This window comes from Lemur catta, chromosome 10 (genome assembly GCF_020740605.2).
Source record: "Lemur catta isolate mLemCat1 chromosome 10, mLemCat1.pri, whole genome shotgun sequence".
In the NCBI taxonomy this organism is placed as follows: Eukaryota; Metazoa; Chordata; class Mammalia; order Primates; family Lemuridae; genus Lemur; species Lemur catta.
In genome coordinates, this window is record NC_059137.1 from 85,785,334 (window position 1) to 85,803,435 (window position 18,102).

At 62.6% G+C, this 18,102-nt stretch overlaps 1 protein-coding gene and 1 long non-coding RNA gene across 2 annotated transcripts; one reads left to right on the top strand and one right to left on the bottom strand.

The window, feature by feature from the left end:
- Window positions 1-723: 723 nt before the first annotated feature.
- On the bottom strand, window positions 724-12,376 carry LOC123646468 (ninjurin-1-like). Its single transcript, XM_045563485.1, has 4 exons — window positions 12,235-12,376; window positions 4,503-4,731; window positions 2,888-3,051; window positions 724-1,392 (listed from the first exon to the last, which is right to left on the bottom strand). Exons 1-3 carry the CDS (start codon window positions 12,307-12,309, stop codon window positions 2,897-2,899), a joined length of 459 nt encoding a protein of 152 aa, XP_045419441.1. The 5' UTR covers window positions 12,310-12,376; the 3' UTR covers window positions 724-1,392; window positions 2,888-2,896.
- On the top strand, window positions 3,105-5,339 carry LOC123646470. The gene is made up of 2 exons (XR_006737908.1): window positions 3,105-3,380; window positions 4,164-5,339. It is a non-coding gene; the product is annotated as an uncharacterized LOC123646470 (long non-coding RNA).
- Window positions 12,377-18,102: the final 5,726 nt, after the last annotated feature.

The following is an 18,102-nucleotide window of genomic DNA, read 5'->3' on the forward strand; positions in this document are numbered from 1 at the left end:
GCAGACACCAGCGGGAGACACCAGGTATCTCACCTGAAGGGGCCAGGGATGCAGAGAGGCAATGCAGGAAGGAAGACGGGGCAGGCTGAACCCGCCTCCACCTCAGGTCACCAAGTGCCCGGGGTCCAGGGAGATGAGAGGCTGGGGTCGGGAGGTGCAGTGGGGAGAACAGGGCGGGCGGCAGGGGTCTGGGGACCAAGGACCAGGGAGAAGAGAGGGAGGGCTCAGACACTGGCAGCCTGGGAGCTGGGTTTCCACTGGCGGGCCGGCCCTAAGAGTCCAGGACCTGGTCCCAGCCCCTCTCCTCCCACGGAGAATGTCCCCACTGACCACAGGCATCACCAGACACCACTGCAGGGGAAGCAGGAAACAGACTAGGGACAGAGGTGAGATTGGGGCCCAGGACCTCAACAGGACAATGCCAAGTGTCAGGAAACGGTGAGAGTGCTGGAAACTGATGCAGAGCGGACAAAATACTGCTGCACACATGGCCCCTGCCAGGGGCTGCAGACACCTGTGGCCTCAGACCCCAGCCTCTACCTCCAAACCTCACCCTGAGAGATGTCAGGAGCCAGAAAGCTCCCCAAGCCCGAGATGCAGGAGAAGGTCCCCTTGGCTGGAACCGTGTGCTCCTGACGCTCCTGCAGGGAGGGGTCTTCGGGGGAGGGGAGGCTGCAGCAGGGTCCGGCCTGGGAGGGGACAGGATGGTGCAGGGAGCCCGACAAGGAGGAGCATGAGCTTTACTGGTCATTCTTGATTAGAAAAGGGGGTGCTCAGACCCTCATGGAGGGAGCTGGGGCTCTGCCCAGCCACTGCTGGTGGAAGGCGTGTGCAGGGCCTGCTGCCTGGCTCCCTCTTGATGGCCGCCCAGCCCTGGCACTGAGGCCAGAGCCAGCAGCCACCACTAGGGCCAAAGGGCAGTGCTGGCTGTCCAGTGTCCCTGAGTTGGGAAGCAGGCAGAGGCAGGGCCACCAGGGTGACCAGGGCAGGCCCATGGGAGGCGGGGACGCTGGCACGCCAGCAGAGGGAGGAGTCTCTCCTGGTCCTTCTGGGATGTCCTGAGACAGAGGCCGGCCCTGGGCCCTGGTCCAGCCCGTCTGTGGACCTGCTGTGTACCCTTGGGCAGGTCAAGACCGTTCTCTGGGCACAGGTCTCTGCGGCTGTCCAGTTCTGACCTTCCGGGCCCCGCGGCCAGCCCCACGTGCCAGGAGGGAGCCACCTTCTGGTGAGAGCATGCGAGAGACGGAGTGGCCTCCCACGTGGCGGCCAGCTGTGGTCAGAGCAGGGGGCAGCCTGGGCTCTGGCGGTTTCAGGGAGTGCCACTCGCAGGGAGAACTGGATGGCTCCTAGGGTCTGGGCGGCCGGGCTGCGGGGAAGGCACAATCTAGCATCCTGGAAAAGAGAGCGAGAAGAGGCTCTGAGCCTGTCCTGGTGGCCAGCCTGTGAGCACTGGGCCATCTTGACACTTGGGCTCAGGAAGAAGGGACTGATTCTGACATGGAAGAGACATCAAAGCTCTCCACGCCTGTTTCTCCTCTGGAAATGGCATGAAGACAGCATTCCTGGGGCGCTGCCAGGATCAGGATTTAAAGGCCTGGCCCAGGGTTGCGGGGCCAGGCAGCCACCCCTGACTCCTCTGGCTCCTCCAGCAACAGGATATGCAGCGGCCTTGGACTTGGACCCTGTAAGGGTAGCCCGAGGGCCTCGCTGGGTCTCCGTGTGGCCCACGGGCCCTAGCACCCTCTCCGCAGCAGGCAGGGGACTAATGCTTGCGGAGGCTCGAGGACTGCGGTCAGGGCCCACGGCAGGTGACTAATAAATGGCCTGGCATCACGCTCCGAGCAAGAGAGCAGGCTGGCGTCCAGGGGTTCTGTAGGGGGACAACTTAACAAACCAGGCAGGGGGGCTTCCTGGATGCTGGTCCCGACGAGGGGGCGGCTTCAAGTTCCCCAGCCAGGGCACCAGGAACCAGCATGTCCCAAACTGGGAATGGCCATGGGATCCGGGGAGACCACGGGAGGGATGGCTGGGTGCTCACCAGAGACTCCCCACTTAGCCGCCTGGCCCAAGGCCTGGCTCCAACGTCCCACCTCATCATTCACTATGGCCCCTTTGGAAAATTTTCTCTTGTGTCCTCCTGACACCCAGGCGCTCTGCCCCGAGCACAGACTGCTGCTGCTCACTCTGCCGTGGGGCATCGCTGGTGGAGAGACGGCCATCTGTCAGGAATGCCCACCCCTTCCGTGGCAGCTCACCTCTGGGATAAACCTGAGGAGTGACCTCTAGGCCCGAGGCCGTGTGGACTGTGGTGTGCACAACCCTGGCCCGAGGCCACCCCAGGTCTCCCTGTGGGTCCTGCTCCCGGGCTGTGTGTCTTCAGGCAGATGCTCACCCTCTCTGAGCAAGGACCTAGGGAGTGGCTGAGTGTGGTATGGGAAGTGCTTCCTCCACTGGGGGGCCTCATCCTGTATTTGAGAAGGGGGGTGGCCTCCCCCTGGGTCCCACAACCAGGGTCTGTCCCAGAGCAGGCGGGTGATGCGGGCCCTGCAAGGCCCAGTAAAAGGCAGACTTGAGGTGTCACAGGGGCTCCAAGTGACAGCATCCCGAATCCTGATTTATTAAGAGAAACCGGAAATCTTATTTTCAAGTCAGCCCTCGGATGTTTGAATGGTGGCTCTAAAGCCCATTTGTCCAAACAGTGTGACCGGGCGGTCAGTGCAGGAGCAGGGCTGGCCTCAAGGCAGTGGCCACGTGTGGACCGTGTGGGTGTGCACGAGGGTGCCACTGCCGGCTGGGGACTCCCCCGCCCTGAGAGCCTCGACAGCAGGCAGCCCTGGGGCCGCAGCAGTGAACAGCGGTGGACCTCGCGCCCCCTCTCCCAGCTCACCTGGGTGCCCTACTGCTGGGGCGCCGTGTCCACGATGGGCTTCTGGACCCCAAAGGCCGTGATGAAGATGTTGACCACCACGATGATGAAGACCAGGCCCGTGGCCAGGTTGTTGAGGAAATCCAGCTTGGCGTGCTTCTCCGGGTTGTTAAGGTCGTACTTGACTGTGGGTGAGAGGAGGGGACAGTGCCGAGAGCAGCCTGACAAGCGCCCAGCCTGGGGACGGTGGAAGGAGACCCGCCCCGAGGGGTGTGCGTCCAGCTGTGCTGAGTGGACGTTACAGGGCCCTCAGCCATGTTTACGATGACTTCTGTCTCCCAGAGGAAAATACACCTGCTGACAACAGGGCCCCGGGCTGGGGCAGCCCCGCCATCTGCGACCCCACCTTCTGTAGTCCCCGCGCTTTCTTCATGAGCAGCTGAAGCGAAGGCAGGCCAAGCACCTGAGGTCACGGAGCTAAAGACACCGCTTCTGGATGTCAACACAAGGCCAGGTTTGGTTTCTAAGGCAAATGCGCTGGGCCCCTCATGTGCCTTAATCTTCCCAATTGATCCATGCAACTACCACGGCTCTATTTCTATGTCCATTTTACAGGTGGGAAAACTGAGTCCCCAGGAGGTTCAGTCACTAGCCCAAGGTCACATAGCCAGGAGGAGGTACAGCAGGAACAACCCAGACCCTCACTGCTCCTGACGAGGACCCCCACGTGGACAGGCAGCAGGGGCCCGCTGGGGGCCCTGGCAGCTGAGGGGCAGCCTCCCCTGGAGACCCCAGGGAACACCCAGGGAGCCCAGCCCCACCTTCCCACCAGGCTGGACCCTCTGTCTGTCTGCCCATCCAGTGGAGGCAACTGGTCTGAGGTAGAGGTCACAATATTTAGATCCTTAGTTCGGGGGAAGACTGGAATGTTGGAGGCTACAGCTGGCACTCCGGCTTTTCATGGAAAAACAGCAGGGCCGACTACTGGTCACTCTGCCCAGAGAGAGGAGGATTGGGGTGAAGAGTCCCCTCCAACACTTCCTCGGGGCCCAGGGTCCCTCCTACACCTTGTGGTCATACCTCCTAGGGCCAGGGTCCCCTTCTGTACCTACTGGGCCCAGGGTCCCCTCCCACACCTCCTGGGGGCCCGGGGGCCCTCCCACACCTTGTGGTCATACCTCCTAGGGCCAGGGTCCCCTTCTGTACCTCCTGGACCCAGGGTCCCCTCCCACACCTCCCGAGCCTAGGGTCTCCTTGGCACACCTCTGTGTAACTTGGCTGCTCCTTTCATCACTAGACAATCGTCACTAGAGACAGCCATAAGCCAATGCTGGGGACGCTGAGGGTAGAAGGCCAGCCCCTCCTAGGCCGTGAGGACTGGCACGGCTGGGCCATCTGGCGGCATGGATCATTGAAGGCCCAGAAAAGCAGTCGCTGCCACCCCCACAGGCACAGGTCCTGACGCCCCAGCCCACTGTGGCTCTTCCCGAGCGCAGGGTGGGGAGAGGGCCGCTCCTGGACTGCACGCCCGTGAGGGCAGGGGACCCAGCAGCGCCTTGCGAGCCGAGTGTGCAGGGTGGGGAGCACCCAGGCCAGGGCGGACGAGCAGACGCCAGGGCCCCCCCCCGGCGCCTACCGAGGAAGATGAGCAGCACGCCCACGCCAATCTGCAGCGCCAGGGAGATGGAGATGAGGACCACCAGGGGCACGTAGAAGGCGAAGCTGGGGCCCTGCTCCACGACAGCCTTCAGCTGGGACGCGTTGGCCATCAGCAGGGCGATGTCCAGCATGCTCTCGGCCGCGCTCTTCTTGCTGGCATAATGGTTCAGGTTGATGGGCTGCTGCCTCCGGCCCCAGCGGGACGGCTGCAGGGAGGGGGACGGTCAGCGGGGCAGTGGGGTGGGGGTCGCCCTTCACGCGAGGGCTTCTCTTGCCCCCGCCTTGGTAAGTGCGTGTTACTCTAATGACAGCCCTTGAGAATGCGCTTGGCCTCTACAAAACCTTCCCTAGGAATACAGGCCTGGAGAGAAAGGAAACATAGAACAGCAGCCTCAGCACAAACTCTGGTTTTTGACTGGAAATGCCCGCCACACAATCCCTGCCCTCCTGCTGTGGGTGAGGCGGCTCCGCCCTGCCCGCCCAGGCCCGCCTGTGCCCCAGGCCTCCCCTCCCCTCGGGATCTGGGCTCGGTCGGTGCCAGGCAGGGAAGTGACGTGTAGGCAGGCGGATCCATGCAAGCTGGCCCAGGCGTGAAACAAGGGCCGAGACCCCCTCTGCCGCCTCCCAACCCCCTAGCCTTGGGACCCCGCAGGCCACTCCGTCCCCCGAGCCTCAGCATGGGCCCTGAGAAAGGTCTGCCCACCTCACCAGGCCACTGTAAGCAGCAAGGCACCGGCTGAGGTGGGGCACTCAGAGCCCACCAGCCCGCTGCATGCAGCAGGCGTTCAATAAATGTCTCAGCATATCATGTACAGTTGAGCTTAGCTTCCTCCTTAATTTTCAGAGTAGTAACACAGGGATACAAGTTTTGGTCTCTTTTCCTGGCCTCACGCATCAACCGATGACTTCCCTCTGCTCTGGGGTAGGGGGCTGGTCCGGGAGAGGGCCCCTTCAGTTCCTCAGAGCCCCCAGTGCCCTTCCCTGTTGTCTCAGGCTCTAAGGCCCCACCCACAGGCCACTGCCTCCAGGAAGCCTCCCAGGACTTCCTGTGGCAGGACACAGCCCTCTCTCCTGCCTTGGGGAGGTCACCTCTCTGGGCTGGCCTGTTTCATTCCAAGGCGACTCCAAGCACCCAGCTTGCACTTTCTTTCAAGCCAGAGTCCATCCCCATCAAGCCGCCCTTGTTGGGCCCCTCCCCAGCTACCCAGAACAAACCCGCCACTTCCTCAGCACTGGCCCTTTGCCCACAGGTGCCCCAAGCCACCAGGCCCTGGACCACAGCCTCCTAGGACAGGTCACCTTGCTGGAGGCAGCTGTGAGAACCCACTGCTGGTGGCTGGCCTCTTGGGACCTGCTCTGGAAGATCCAGTTTCCAGGCTCATGAAATATGCAGGATGGGAGAGCAGGGTGCTGCGGGGCCAGGCAAGGAGGCGCGGACACGGGCACCCGGGCCTCAACTTTCTGCAGCCGAGAAATACCCACAGTGAAAAACACACGAGGCAGCTGATACAGACCTAACGGAGGAAGGGAGCCTTGCTTTTATGGTGTGTATTTTTAAGTTAAATTTCATCTCAAATTATGCGCCCACGAGGGAGGGAGGGTGGGCAGTGGGGGACACAGGTGGGCTCTGCTGCCCGCACCTGGGCCCGAACCTTCCAACAACCTGGATTCAGCGTCAGCCGCTCTCTAACTTAGCAAGTTCACTTGGGTCAAATCCTAGACACCATCGTGCACAGGGGAAGCCACCTCCACCCCGGGCCGCAGCCAGCCCGGGCCCCAGGGCCTTGGTGGTGCTCTCTGGTCATTCCACAAAGCCCCTCTGGGGTCTCTGCTTTAGCCTCTCCCGCACTGGGCCTGGCGCCGCGCTCCTGGGCTTCCCCAGGCCCCAGCACGCCCAAGGCATGGCTGCTCCCTCCCAGGCCGCCCAGAGGCTGGCACAAAGGGCCCATGCTTAAAGGGCCCGTGCCTGGCACCGAGGTGCGTCCCCAGCTCTGCTCCTGCCAAGCTGCCCGGCTGGCCACGCCCCTTCACGTGCGTGCTGCTGGGTGCAGCGCGTCCTGGAGGCTGCCCACGGTGGGCGTGTGCTCCTCAGTTTCATACCCCTCAAGGACCAAAATGCCTTCCCTTGAGGCCACCCTAATGCCCACGAGGGTCCCATCCCAGCACCTGTAGTTCAGAGAAAACGGCAAGTACAGACCCCGTGAGGAGTTTCCACCTTCTGGGAGGGCATGTACAGAGACGTGTGTGTGTGCATAGGCATGTGTGCACATAAACATACATCCCGCACACATAAACACACACTCATGTACATGCACACACACACATAAATGCACACACATACACATGTGCACACACATAAATGCACAGACACACAACATACACACATGCAAACACATGTACATAATATACATGTGTGATACACACATGAACGTAATACAACACGTATACTGCGTAAACACACACATGTACACAATACACATGCACACACAGATGTGTACACACACATCCACATCACACGTATAAGATATACACATCTGCACACAACACAACACACACATGTACACATGCACACACATGTACAAAGTACATGCACACATACATAAACACACTCGCATACCCAGGCTCACTGTGCTGACCTCTGGGGAGGAGGACGCCCCTTTTATTCTGAGCCCTTTGGAACCGTTTAAGTATTTCACAGCCATGCAGTCGTGAGGAACATTCCGAGACAGGGATGAGGACCGTCAGCCGCGAAGCCTTGGCTCTCCCAACCTCAGCTCTCAGCATCCCCAGCCACAGGGAGCCTGTGTCCCTGCTGTCCTCACACTGCTGTCCTTACCACTTAAGGTGGGTAAACTGAGGCTCAGGGAAGCTCCTTATCCAAAGCCACATAGCAAGTGAGGGCTGGGCTGAGACTTGAACCCAGGTCCCTGGGCTCTGAAGGCCTGGCAGCTGACACCACTGTCCCCGCAGAGTCTGGGACCACCCTATGGCATCTGAGCTCTTGAGGGCTCCCTGCCCCAGGCTCCAGCTGTGTGACCTCAGGACAGCTGGCCCTGCTCTGAGCCTCAGTCTCCCACGTGTGCCATGGGGCTATGCAGCAGACACCCCAGGATGGCCTCAGAGCCCCAGGTGGCCGGCACAGGCCCCACCCATGTGCCCCTTCTGGCGAACGGCACTTCCAGCCCACCCAGACAACTGCTTCCTGTTCAACTTGTGGGATGATAAGGAGGCCCAGGGGCTGGGAAGACCTCCGCACCAGGGTCAAGCCCAGCCCTGTGGCCTTGACAACATGCGCCCTCTCTGTCAGCCTCAGTCTCCCCAGCTGTAAATCCCGGGCCAAAGTCTGGGAAACCCTGCCATGTGCCTCTCCCAGTTTACAGACCAGGAGACTGAGGCTCAGAGTGGGTTTGTCCAGGCCCACCCTGGGGGAGGGGCAGATCAGAATTTGAACCCAGGACTCTGTGCCCCAAACTTAGGGGGCCCCGGGAGGCAACACAGTTGGCACCCACCCCAGGCAGTGAGACCACTGAGGCTGTGTGGGCTGATGGGGGGCTTCGCGCAGGTGGGGAGGGACTGCAGGGCTGATCTGCTTCCCTGTCCCTAACCTCGCTGCTCTGGGCCTGGGAGCCTTGGAGCTGACGAGCGCACAGCCCAGTCCCAGAGAGGGCGGGACCATATCCCGCCGTGGGCAGTTTCCACTGTCTGGGGACTGCGGACGGGCCTGAGGGCGGCCGGGGGCCCATCCCCACAGGTTGGGGAGCCCCGTGGGCCTGACCGGCTGCCAGGAGCTACACTTGGGTACCCTCTGCCAAGACCTGTGCCCGTGGCCTGGGCGGCACAGGGAACACCCGGTTAATGTGTCCCCGGGGACGTGTCAACACCTCTGCAGCACCGAGGGCCGGAGGGAAGCCAGACAGGACGGGGCGTGGTGAGGGGCGGCTCTGCGCGCTCCCTTCTGTGCACAGGCAGCCTCACCTTCACAGGCTGCACAGGTGGGCGCCAGGCCACGGGGTCCCAGGGCCGCTCCACTGAGTGTCCCCAGCGCGGGCAGGAGGGGGCTGGCACAGACACAGAATTTGAACCAGGCCTGCTGCCCCCGCGGGCCTGGCTCTGGCCACAGGGTAACCGGGTGCTCTGGCCTCTCAGGGCTCGGATGGGAAGGGGGGGGCTGTGGCCAGCAGCTGGGCCCCACAGATACAGTGAAGCACATCAGTCCCCTTCCAAGGGCCCGCGAGGAGTGGGGCTCAGAGCGGTCGCGGCACCTCCTCTACCTCGCCCGATCCTGCCGTGGTACTGACCAGCAGGATGACCACCCTGCCTCAGTTTCCTCATCTGTAAAATGGGCAGGCAGGGGTGTGGAGGGGGCTGAATGGGGCAGGCTCAGAGGCTCCCTGGCTGGTCGGAGCACACCACACCGGGTGGCAGGACTGGGATGCTCCTCCTCCTTGACACCCGGCTCTCACCACTTTGCAAGACTCCACCTCCCCAACAAACTCCAGCAACTCACAATAAGCTGCGCACACACAAAATAACAGGAAGAAGGAAAAGACAGGACAGCGGGGGCACAGGTCGTCCTGAGCTGTGCAGGACCCAGGACGGCCATCAGGGCCGAGTTGTCTGCCCTGGGGGTCCGAGTCTAGCCCTGGGCACCTGCAGCCTGCCTGCTCAGGGGGCCTTCCCCTTGGGCTGCAGGCACCAGCAGACGGCGGGGGCACCTGAGAAATGAGGCCCCGCTTCCCTCCCACCATATGCTGGGACCTGCCTGGGGTGTCAGCATCCTCCATCTGACCCACCAGCGTGGGGACATGAACTGCTGGGCCCACCCCCCAGATGCCACACCAACTGGCCTGGGCTGGCTTTGGAGCCCAGCCATCAGAGGCCTATGCCTACAATGTCTCCCGCCTGGCCAGCCCAGGAAGCAGCTCTCCGAGAGGGTCTTCCCAGCTCCCCGTCTGGCAGGAAAGCCCAGCAAGACAGCAGGAAGTATCGGGAGGCGAGGTCCCCATGGCAGCCGGGCTAGGGCTAGGCCAGGCGGACCCACTTCCCTCAGACTCAGCACTGGCCAGGAGTGTCCCTGAGGCCACGTCAGGGTCAGCTTTTAGAACTTGTCCCAGACCCTATCAGCCTCGGGAACTGCCAGGAAAGCAGAAATGAGAAAAAGAAGAAACTTCCGCCGAGCAGCTGAGGCCATGCCCGGCCGTCTGTACAGGGCACGGTGCATGCCGCCAAGGACTAGGCCTCTCGGCCCAGGTGAGGACCCAGGAACCTGCACCCTTTGGGGCTGTGAAGGGCAGGAGGGCAAGGTTGGCACCAGAGGGCCGTGTTCCAGCCCCATCCTGGCCACCTCCCTGAAACCCCGTCACCTCACTGCCTCAAGATACCCCAGGGCATGACACAGTTGCGGGCCATTTTCACACTAAAATTGTCATTTGCTATTCCTTCTGCCGCCAGCCAACAGAGCACTGACTCAATCCCTGGGCTCTGACAGGGGCCTCATGTGAAGGGCCACAGGGATGCCAGGCACGTGAGTGGGCATGGGCGGAGCTGCCCCAACACAGCCCAGCTGGGCACCTCTGCCCAGGACTTACACGTGCGACTCATCCCTGAGCCTCGGCCACCCTGGGGGGTGAGCAACTGTGCCCCATTTTACAGAAGAGGAAACAGGCCCTCCTTGGGGCCCCACCCTGGGCGCAGTGCTTCCCTTTCCGAACCGCTGCGGAGTGTGACCACTGGGAAAGGGTCCCCGCGGCAGGTGGAAATTAGGAAGTCGGTGCTGAGTGTCAGGCTCGGCTCCCAGCACATCACGTACATCAGCCATTTAGCCCTCGCCATGACTCCGGGGGAGGTACTGCTATCACCCCCACGTCACAGATGAGAAGCTGAGACACAGAGTGCTGACATCACGCACCCAGGAAACAGCAAAGCAGGGTCCTGAGGGTGGGGAGGGGAACGGGGTGCTGGGCGGGCCTGGGGCCCCCAGCCTAGGTGAGCAGAGTGGCCCTCAAGGCCGGCCACCCCTGGAGGAAGCCTCCTGCCTGTGACCAGAGACGCCCTGGGAGAAATGCACTCATCCTCACAGCAGCTCAGAGCCCTGCCACAGATCCCCGGCCCATCCAGCCTGGCCCCCCACCCCCCACCCCCTACCCAGCCCTGCACGTGCTTGGTGGTCCAGCCTCTGGGCCTTTGCGCCTGCTGTTCCCTCTGCCTGGATGCCCATTTGCACTCTCAGAGGGCCAGAACCGCACTCCTTCCCATCCTCCAGGGCCTAGTGCCAATGTCTCCACCTCCACAGGAAGCCTCCCTGAGCCCTAGGTCCACCCACCACGGCGGCCGCCAGCCCCTTGGGAATTCCACACTTTTGTCTTAGCTTCTCTCACCCTGTCTGGGCTGGTCTGCTCTCTGATCACGGCTCAGAGGAGTAGAGCTTTGTCTTCCCAGTCTCTGACCCCCAGATTCAAGACAGGGATCCCTGAACAAGCCCAACCCAAACTCCCCTGGGCCTGGGATGTGCCCAGAGCCCCCCAGGAAGCACAGCCCATCTTGCTGCCTGAAGAGGTGAACAGAGACTGCATTGAGTGCAGGGCAAAGGACACAGGAACAGAGGACAAGGTCAAGGGTAGGGGACAAGCAGAACCCCTCCCTTTCAAACCAGCTTCCAAACTCTAGGACTGCCCCCCCCCCCCCCCCCCCCCCGCAGATCCTGGAGCCCCTCCTCCCTGAACAGGGCCTGTCCCCACAGCTAGGACTGTTTATCAGCACCTGGGCAGTGTGTCTTTGCCCCCATCTGGTTACACAGTCCAGAAGCCTGGAAAACCCAGCAGGCTGCTGTTCTCTGCCCCCATCCCCGGGGGGGTGGTCTGAAAATGAAAGACTGTCCAAAGTCAACAAGTCATCAAAGGGCCGTGCCAGAACCCTGCAGCAAACACAAGGCACTAAGTGCTGGGTGAAGAAGTGTGGGGCACAGGACCCTGGCCAGCTCAGGCCCTGCTGCAGTAGCAGGGGCTGTAAGTTGGGGTTGGGGGGCAGGACGAGGGTCATTGCAGGGGGTCGGCGACCACTGCCAGAGCCTGCCTCCCCCCCACAGCCCTCCAGGCCCAGCAGGGCAAGCTCTGTACAGGCCCCCAGAGCCTGTGTGGGGACGCGGGAAAGCTGTGTGTGATGTCTGTTTCTCCAGGCAGGTGAGTGGCGTAGGGGCCACAGCAGGTCCCAAGTCCCCCCGCCAAGGCGGGCATCAGATTGCGTAGGCACCGTGGAGTGACCTAACTGTCTGCCCGCTGCTGGCCTGGAGCCCGGAGGCTGCGACTCCTCTCCACACACCCTGGGGCCAACGTGCGGAGGTGGCATGGCCAGGCTGAAGTTAGAGGGTGGTGCGGGAGGTGGGGGGAGGCCGGCCGACCTCGGCCTGAGAAGCAGCCGACGCCAAGAGTGAGCACTGCTTGGCCGGGCAGGGGACGAGAGCAGGGCTGCCCGCCCCACGCCGCCGCGCCCCGCTCACCTGCCCGGTGGCTGGAGGACCCGAAACCCCCCTCCCCGCTCTGGCCCCCGACGGGGCGGCAGGGACGAGGCCCGGGGCGGGGCGTCCCCCGCCACCCCGCAGTGCGGACGCGGCGCGCAGGGCCCCGTGCCCACAGGTGCCCGGGGAGCCGCCGGCGCGGGGCCCAGAGAGGGCGGTGCCGGCCAAGGTCACACGGCGGTGGGGGGCGTCTTACCAAGGCGCCCGGGGAACCGGGCGAGCCCGGGCGCGGGTCGCCGTTGAGCTGGTACTCCTCGGGTCCCGAGGCCATGGTGCGCCCGCCCAGGCCGCCTCGTTCCGGGCCTGAGCGCGCCCGGGCCTCTGCCGCCCGCCCGGCCCGCCCCGCCGCAGACTCCGCCTCCACCCGGGGCGGACGCCGGCCCTGAGGGGCGCGCGGGGTCGGGACGGTGCCCCCTCCGGCCTGAGACGCCCTTGCAGGGCTCCTCGCGGGAGGAGGGGCTCGGCGCCGGGGCCCGCGGGGGCCCCAGAGGACCCTGCGCTGCGCTCTGGGCCCCCAGGTGCCTGGCCGCGGGGTCGCGGGCGAGGCAGCCCCCCTCGCCCACCCCGCCCAGCCAGCGTCGTAGCGCAGACTCTTAGTCCCTAAAGGGAGGCCGAGACCCGGCCCTTCCCTGGGCACTCGGCAAGCTCCGACGGTGCGTGGGCGTCGCCGCTGCCGCCGGTGTTTGGGGTTTGTCCCAGGCGGGGCTCGCCCCGGGGACCGCAGGTGTCTCCAGCACGGCGCCCCCGCGCACACAGCAGCCGAGCGCCCGCCGGGAGGGCCAGGCTCCCCTGCCTGCCTGCGGGCTACGTTCTCCGCTGTCCCAGCTCGGGCTGTCCCGCCTCCGGGTCGCGGGGCTGTGAGGGCCCCGGCCCAGCCTCGCGGAGGGGCAGGAGGGAGGCACAGGGCGTCAGCCAGGGTTGGGCCCTCCTCGGTGGCGGCCACTCCCGCCTGCTGGAGCAGCCTCCGAGGCCTGACCGCCTTGTCCTGAGGCGGCACCGGGTGTTCAAGCCAGGCCTTGGGGCCCCGCAGAGCGCGTTGGCTCTTCCAGCCCGTGGCTCAGTCAGCCGCACTTCCCCAGGACGGCCTGGTGGGCCTGTCCCAGGCGTGGGAAGCCAGGTGGGATGCGGAGGACATTAACTCCCCGGGGGGCATCATCCTGCTGCAGGAGCTTGTGGTGAAGGCTGGGCCACTGTGTCCTTCCCTTCTGACCCTGACCTCACTCCAGACCCCACTGCTTTTTCCCTGCCCACCTCTACTGGGTGGCGCGCCAGACTTCCGCATTATCCCAGCATCTGCGGATGCCTCTACTAAGGCCGCTGAAGTAGTGAGCAGATCCGCAGACCCCTGTGATCCTCCCAACCTTCCTGGGGAGGCCAGCCTGCTGGGACCCTACATCCCAGAACTGCTACTCAGTGACTGTGTGGCTCAGGCAGGTGGCTTACCCTCTCTGTGCATCTGCTTTTGTGTGCTGTTAGCCTGGGGCTGGAGTTTGGTCAAGGCCACGTCAACATGATCTTTTTTTCCCTCCCCATAAAGAAACAAAAGCGGAGAGGTTAGGCAGTGGTGTCCAAGCTCACCATGCAGCTCTTCAGGGCAGCCTGAGCCCCAGCCTAGCCTATTCCTTTATTCTGCAATCATGGAGCGCCTACTGTATGCCAGGCCCTGTTCCAGGTGCCAGGGCCTGGAACAAGGCAGTGGGAGTCTATGACCAGAGGCATAGAGGCTGGGTGTGTCACTTCTTGTCTTCCCAGGGAAATGCCCTGGGAAGTGCCCATTTCCTCCTCACCTAACAGGGGGGAAACTGAGGCACAGCTGGGGAGAGGCCCAGCCAGGAGAGGTCAGCCCAGGATGCGTGGTCAGAACTCCTGAGGCTGTCTGCCCTGTCCCCTGCCTCACTGGACATTCCCTCTGGTGGGGTCTGCCCAGCCAGCAGGCTGTACGAGCAGCCACCCAGTGGGCATGTGAACTCAGTGCCTGCCTCACCCCTGAGGGCCCCACGCTCTCATCTCCCGTCCTGTGCCTCGCCCCTGTTGGGGGAACGGATGAGTTTTGTAAGTGAAACCCAAGGCATAGAAAGTGCAAGTCACCCTGAGGGATTTTTCAGAAAAAGGGACTTTCCAGTCACACCAGTGTCCAGGGCCACGCTGGGGACAGCAGGGGGCCCAGAGCCTCCTGAGTGATGGGGGTTGGTTGCTCACCCTCTGTTTCCCTGTACTCTGATTCTTTGGTGCTTTGCCCATCTGGGGGACCTGGGGGTCAAGGGCGTGTAGGGAACAGCCTGGGAGGCCAGGGAAGCTCCTCCTGATCACAGGCCCCGAGTCTCACAGTCCCCAGCTCAGAACACCAGGCCTCCGTTGGGCCGGACTGCCACCAGGACAGGAGGTGTGAGCGGCTCTTCCCAATGAGATCGTCTGGTGAGGGAGGAGCTGTTGGCCCAGTTCACAGCTGAGAAACTGAGGCTCAGGTTGTCACTGCCTCAGCCTTGCCTGTTACGGTGGTGGTTACTGTTCTCCATAACCCAGGCCACTGTCAGCTCACCTGTTATTCACAAGCACCCAGAAATCCAGAGTTAACCATTGGCATCATCCACACAAACAGCCCCCGCCCCTCACTGTAGGGGACAAACTCCCAGCCCCGGGCAGCGCTGGCCTACAAGGGCCCACTCCTGGAGGGGGGCGGGAGGAGATACCACAGAGAAAGCACTTTACAACCAGAAGGGGCCCTGAGAGCTGCAGGGGAGGCCCAGGGACCCTGGGAGGCCAAGGGAGGGGAGGAGGCAGGCACCGAGGACGAGAGGGTGAGAAGGTTTGGCACGTGGGACAGGCCCCATCCCCAGCATGTGCTCTCTTTGGGCCACATGGCAGGTCCGTGCCGTGAGGCTCGTTACTCCCACTTTCCAAGAGGAAGCCAGGAAGGTTGTGGCATAACATTGGGACTCTCCTCTCCCAGCCTTAGCATCCTCAGCCGTAAACGGGGGTGGAGTTGTGCTCTTCCTGGGGCTGCTGGGAGGACGTCAGTCCGGTGTCAAGGCTTCGGCAGAGCAGGGCCACATCCTCCTGCTGCCCTTGCTGCAGTGAGGGAATTCCCAGGTCTGCTGTGTCATCCTCATTTGCCTGTGGAACCTGTGTTTTCCCTGCTGTGCTCAGGGTTGTTTACCAGACTGTTCTCTGCTGGATCTGACCCAGGACAAGTCTTAAAGGGACAATGCCCGCCATGTCCCCCACCATCCACTGCTTTCAAGTTCTCCTGGAGACGCTGATCGCATGAGCCGTCCAAGGCCAGTTCAGAGACGCTGACGCTGAGCTGAGGGAAATGTGCTCGGGAGACACACAGAGAAGGCGGGTGGCAGGGAGGCATGGGCTGGCAGGGGTGACAACCGAGCCCTGTGGGCTGTGCTCCAGCAGAGAGACACCGCGAGTGTGCACCAGCACGCACACACACACTGTCTGTCTGCACGCGGGCGCCAGGCGGGTCAGCTGGCGTCTCAGGCTGCTTCCCCGGCACCCGGGGAGGTTCAGTGAGTCCCTCTCCCCCATCACAGGACTCTAGTTGATTCTTGTGGCGCCAGTGTTGTGTCAAGTTCAAATTTGCCCCTTCTGATGAGCTGTGTAGCTTGGGACACATCTTGGGATGCTGCAAGATGGCGTGTAAGGACCACGGCGGTCTCATCCCAGCCCGCTCCTCACAGTGCCACCTCCAGCGGGTGGCTCCATCTCACCGACCAAGAATGGGGTCTAGTGGGGCGGAGGACTGGCAAGGGCCCTGTCACCTGGAGCAGGCCGCAAGGCTGCAAACTGGAGGCCTAGGCCAGGCTGTCCCAGGAGCTGGGACTGAGCGTGGTCTGAGCACCCGCACTACCGTGGGGAGCACAGACGTGTCACTCGGATCTGGGAGAACATGGGCTGAAAGCACCAAGGTGCTAAATGTCAGCGGGTCCAGCAGACCATATTTTCCTGAACAGGAAGCCTTCAAAAGCAGCTGGTGCCTGGCCTCCTCCATCTCTGAGGGGCTTGGAGGCAGGCATGCCATTCCCACTTCCCAGAGGGAGAAAACAAGGTTGAGAAGGCGTGTGGCATGGCCAAGGCGACCCAGCTGCAAAAGGCAGGTGGCTCTGCACGCCACGGCCCCCTGCCTCTGCCCACCCAGCCAGCCTGCCCGCACATGCTGGCACCAGGGCGAGCGTGAGGAGGGGGGCGCTGGCAGTCAGCCTGGGGCAGTGGGAACTCACTGGAAGCCAGTGGGACTGCCACCATCGGGTGTGGCCCATCCACACCCGCCCACCTGCGGGAGCCCATCACCTGGCCTCAGGATGGGCCAGGGGGCTGCGTTCCTGTGAGGTATCTCTAGGGGCCGCAGCTCCGTGCAGTCAGTCACAGAGCCAGGAGATGGGGGAGACCAGGCGGGCGCTGTTGCCACCCTGTTTCTAGAAGGATGAAAGAAGGAGAGCCAGGCCTGTGAGGAGGTGCCATGCCACCATCCCCGTGGTGAAGACAGGACAGCAGAGGCTCTGAGAGCCGAGTGGGAGTGGAAGGCACAGGGGGTCAAGGATGATAACGGGCAGGTGATGTCAGGTGAGCACTGTGCAGGCACGGGATCGTCTCTCGCTGTCCCCCAGGGGAGTGGCATACCCAGGCTGCACAGTGCGACAGAGCTGGCTTTAGAAGGCCACTGACCACCAGTGTATGTCCACCACGGGGGAGTGGCTAAGTGAATTACAGCCATCCTCGTCCTGGAGTATTATGCGGCCGCCACAGAGCGGGCGAGAGCCGGCCGGCTGGTGCGGAGGGAGCCAGGCTCACTGCGGCAGAGACAGGAGGAGCAGAAAGCCAGCCCCAGCTTCCCGTGGTGAACCCTGACCCCCTGGTCTGTCCCCGCCCTTTGTGCATCCATCTCTCCCACTGGGGCTCCTGAGGGCCAGGCTGGGGCAGATGCCACTTTGCATTATGGGCATCTATGTCCAACAAAGCCCTTGTCCCCAGCCGCCAGAGCCAAGTGGCAGGGAAAGTGGCTCTCCCTTTCTCCCTCAGTCACAGACTGCTGACTCCCAGCTCTGCCAATGGCTTCCCAGAACCAGAGCTGCATTTCCCAGTCTTCCCTGCGGCTAGGAGTACCCTGGTGGCCACATTCTGGCAGTGAAAGGGGTGTGTGCAGCATCAGGGAAAGGACCTTAAACAAAAGGGGTGTGCCATTCTTCATTACTTCCTCTTACCTGCTGGCTGGAAGATGGATGTAATGGTTGGAGCTCTCACAGCCATGTTGCAGCATGAGGAGACCTTGGGCATGGGAGCCTCGAACAGCAGAGGAAGACTGCATCCCTAAGGCTGGGAGCAGAGCCCCTCCCTGGGCTGCCCACCTCCAAACTCCTTCAATGTAAGAAAAAAAAAAATCTATCTTGTCTGCAGGCTGTTGTAATTTTGTTTTGTTTTGTTTTTCTGATATAGCTGATCTCAAACCTATTTTGAAAAAGTGAATTAGTGGCTGGCTTAAATCCCTCTGAAGGCTTCCCGTGAGCATCCTCACTCCTGGACCCTGTGTAACTGAGAGTCCCACCCCCGTTCCCCCCTTCCGTGCGCCCTTCACTCCAGCCCTGTCCGTCTTTCGTTCCATTGACTCCTTTCTACCTGGGGTCTTTGTCCACTCCATTTCCTTCACCTGAATCTCCTGCTCCAGTTCTGCACATGGCCGGCTCCTTCCTGCCACCTGAGTGCACCTAGGGCAGTGCCTGAAACCCCGTTGTTTGTGTTTGCCTGGGTGTTGTCTGCCCTCCCCCAAACAACAATGGGCTGGCATCTCGGTGGCAGTCAATCCAGAAGGAATGAAACCTCAAAACCCGCAGGTGCTGCGGACCCTAAGCCCCCCACCCAGGTGGCTGCCCAGGGCACGGCCTGACCACGTCCCCTTTGTCCGGCCTCCAGGCCTGGCGCCCTGGCGTCCTTAGGCTCAGCCTGCTCAGCCCAGCCCTTGCCCAGCAAACCACTAATGACAGGGGCTGCCTGGGCCTCTTATTCTTGGTCCTGACAGCAACCGCTGACTCTGGCCATGAAGCCACTGGGCCGGAGAGTG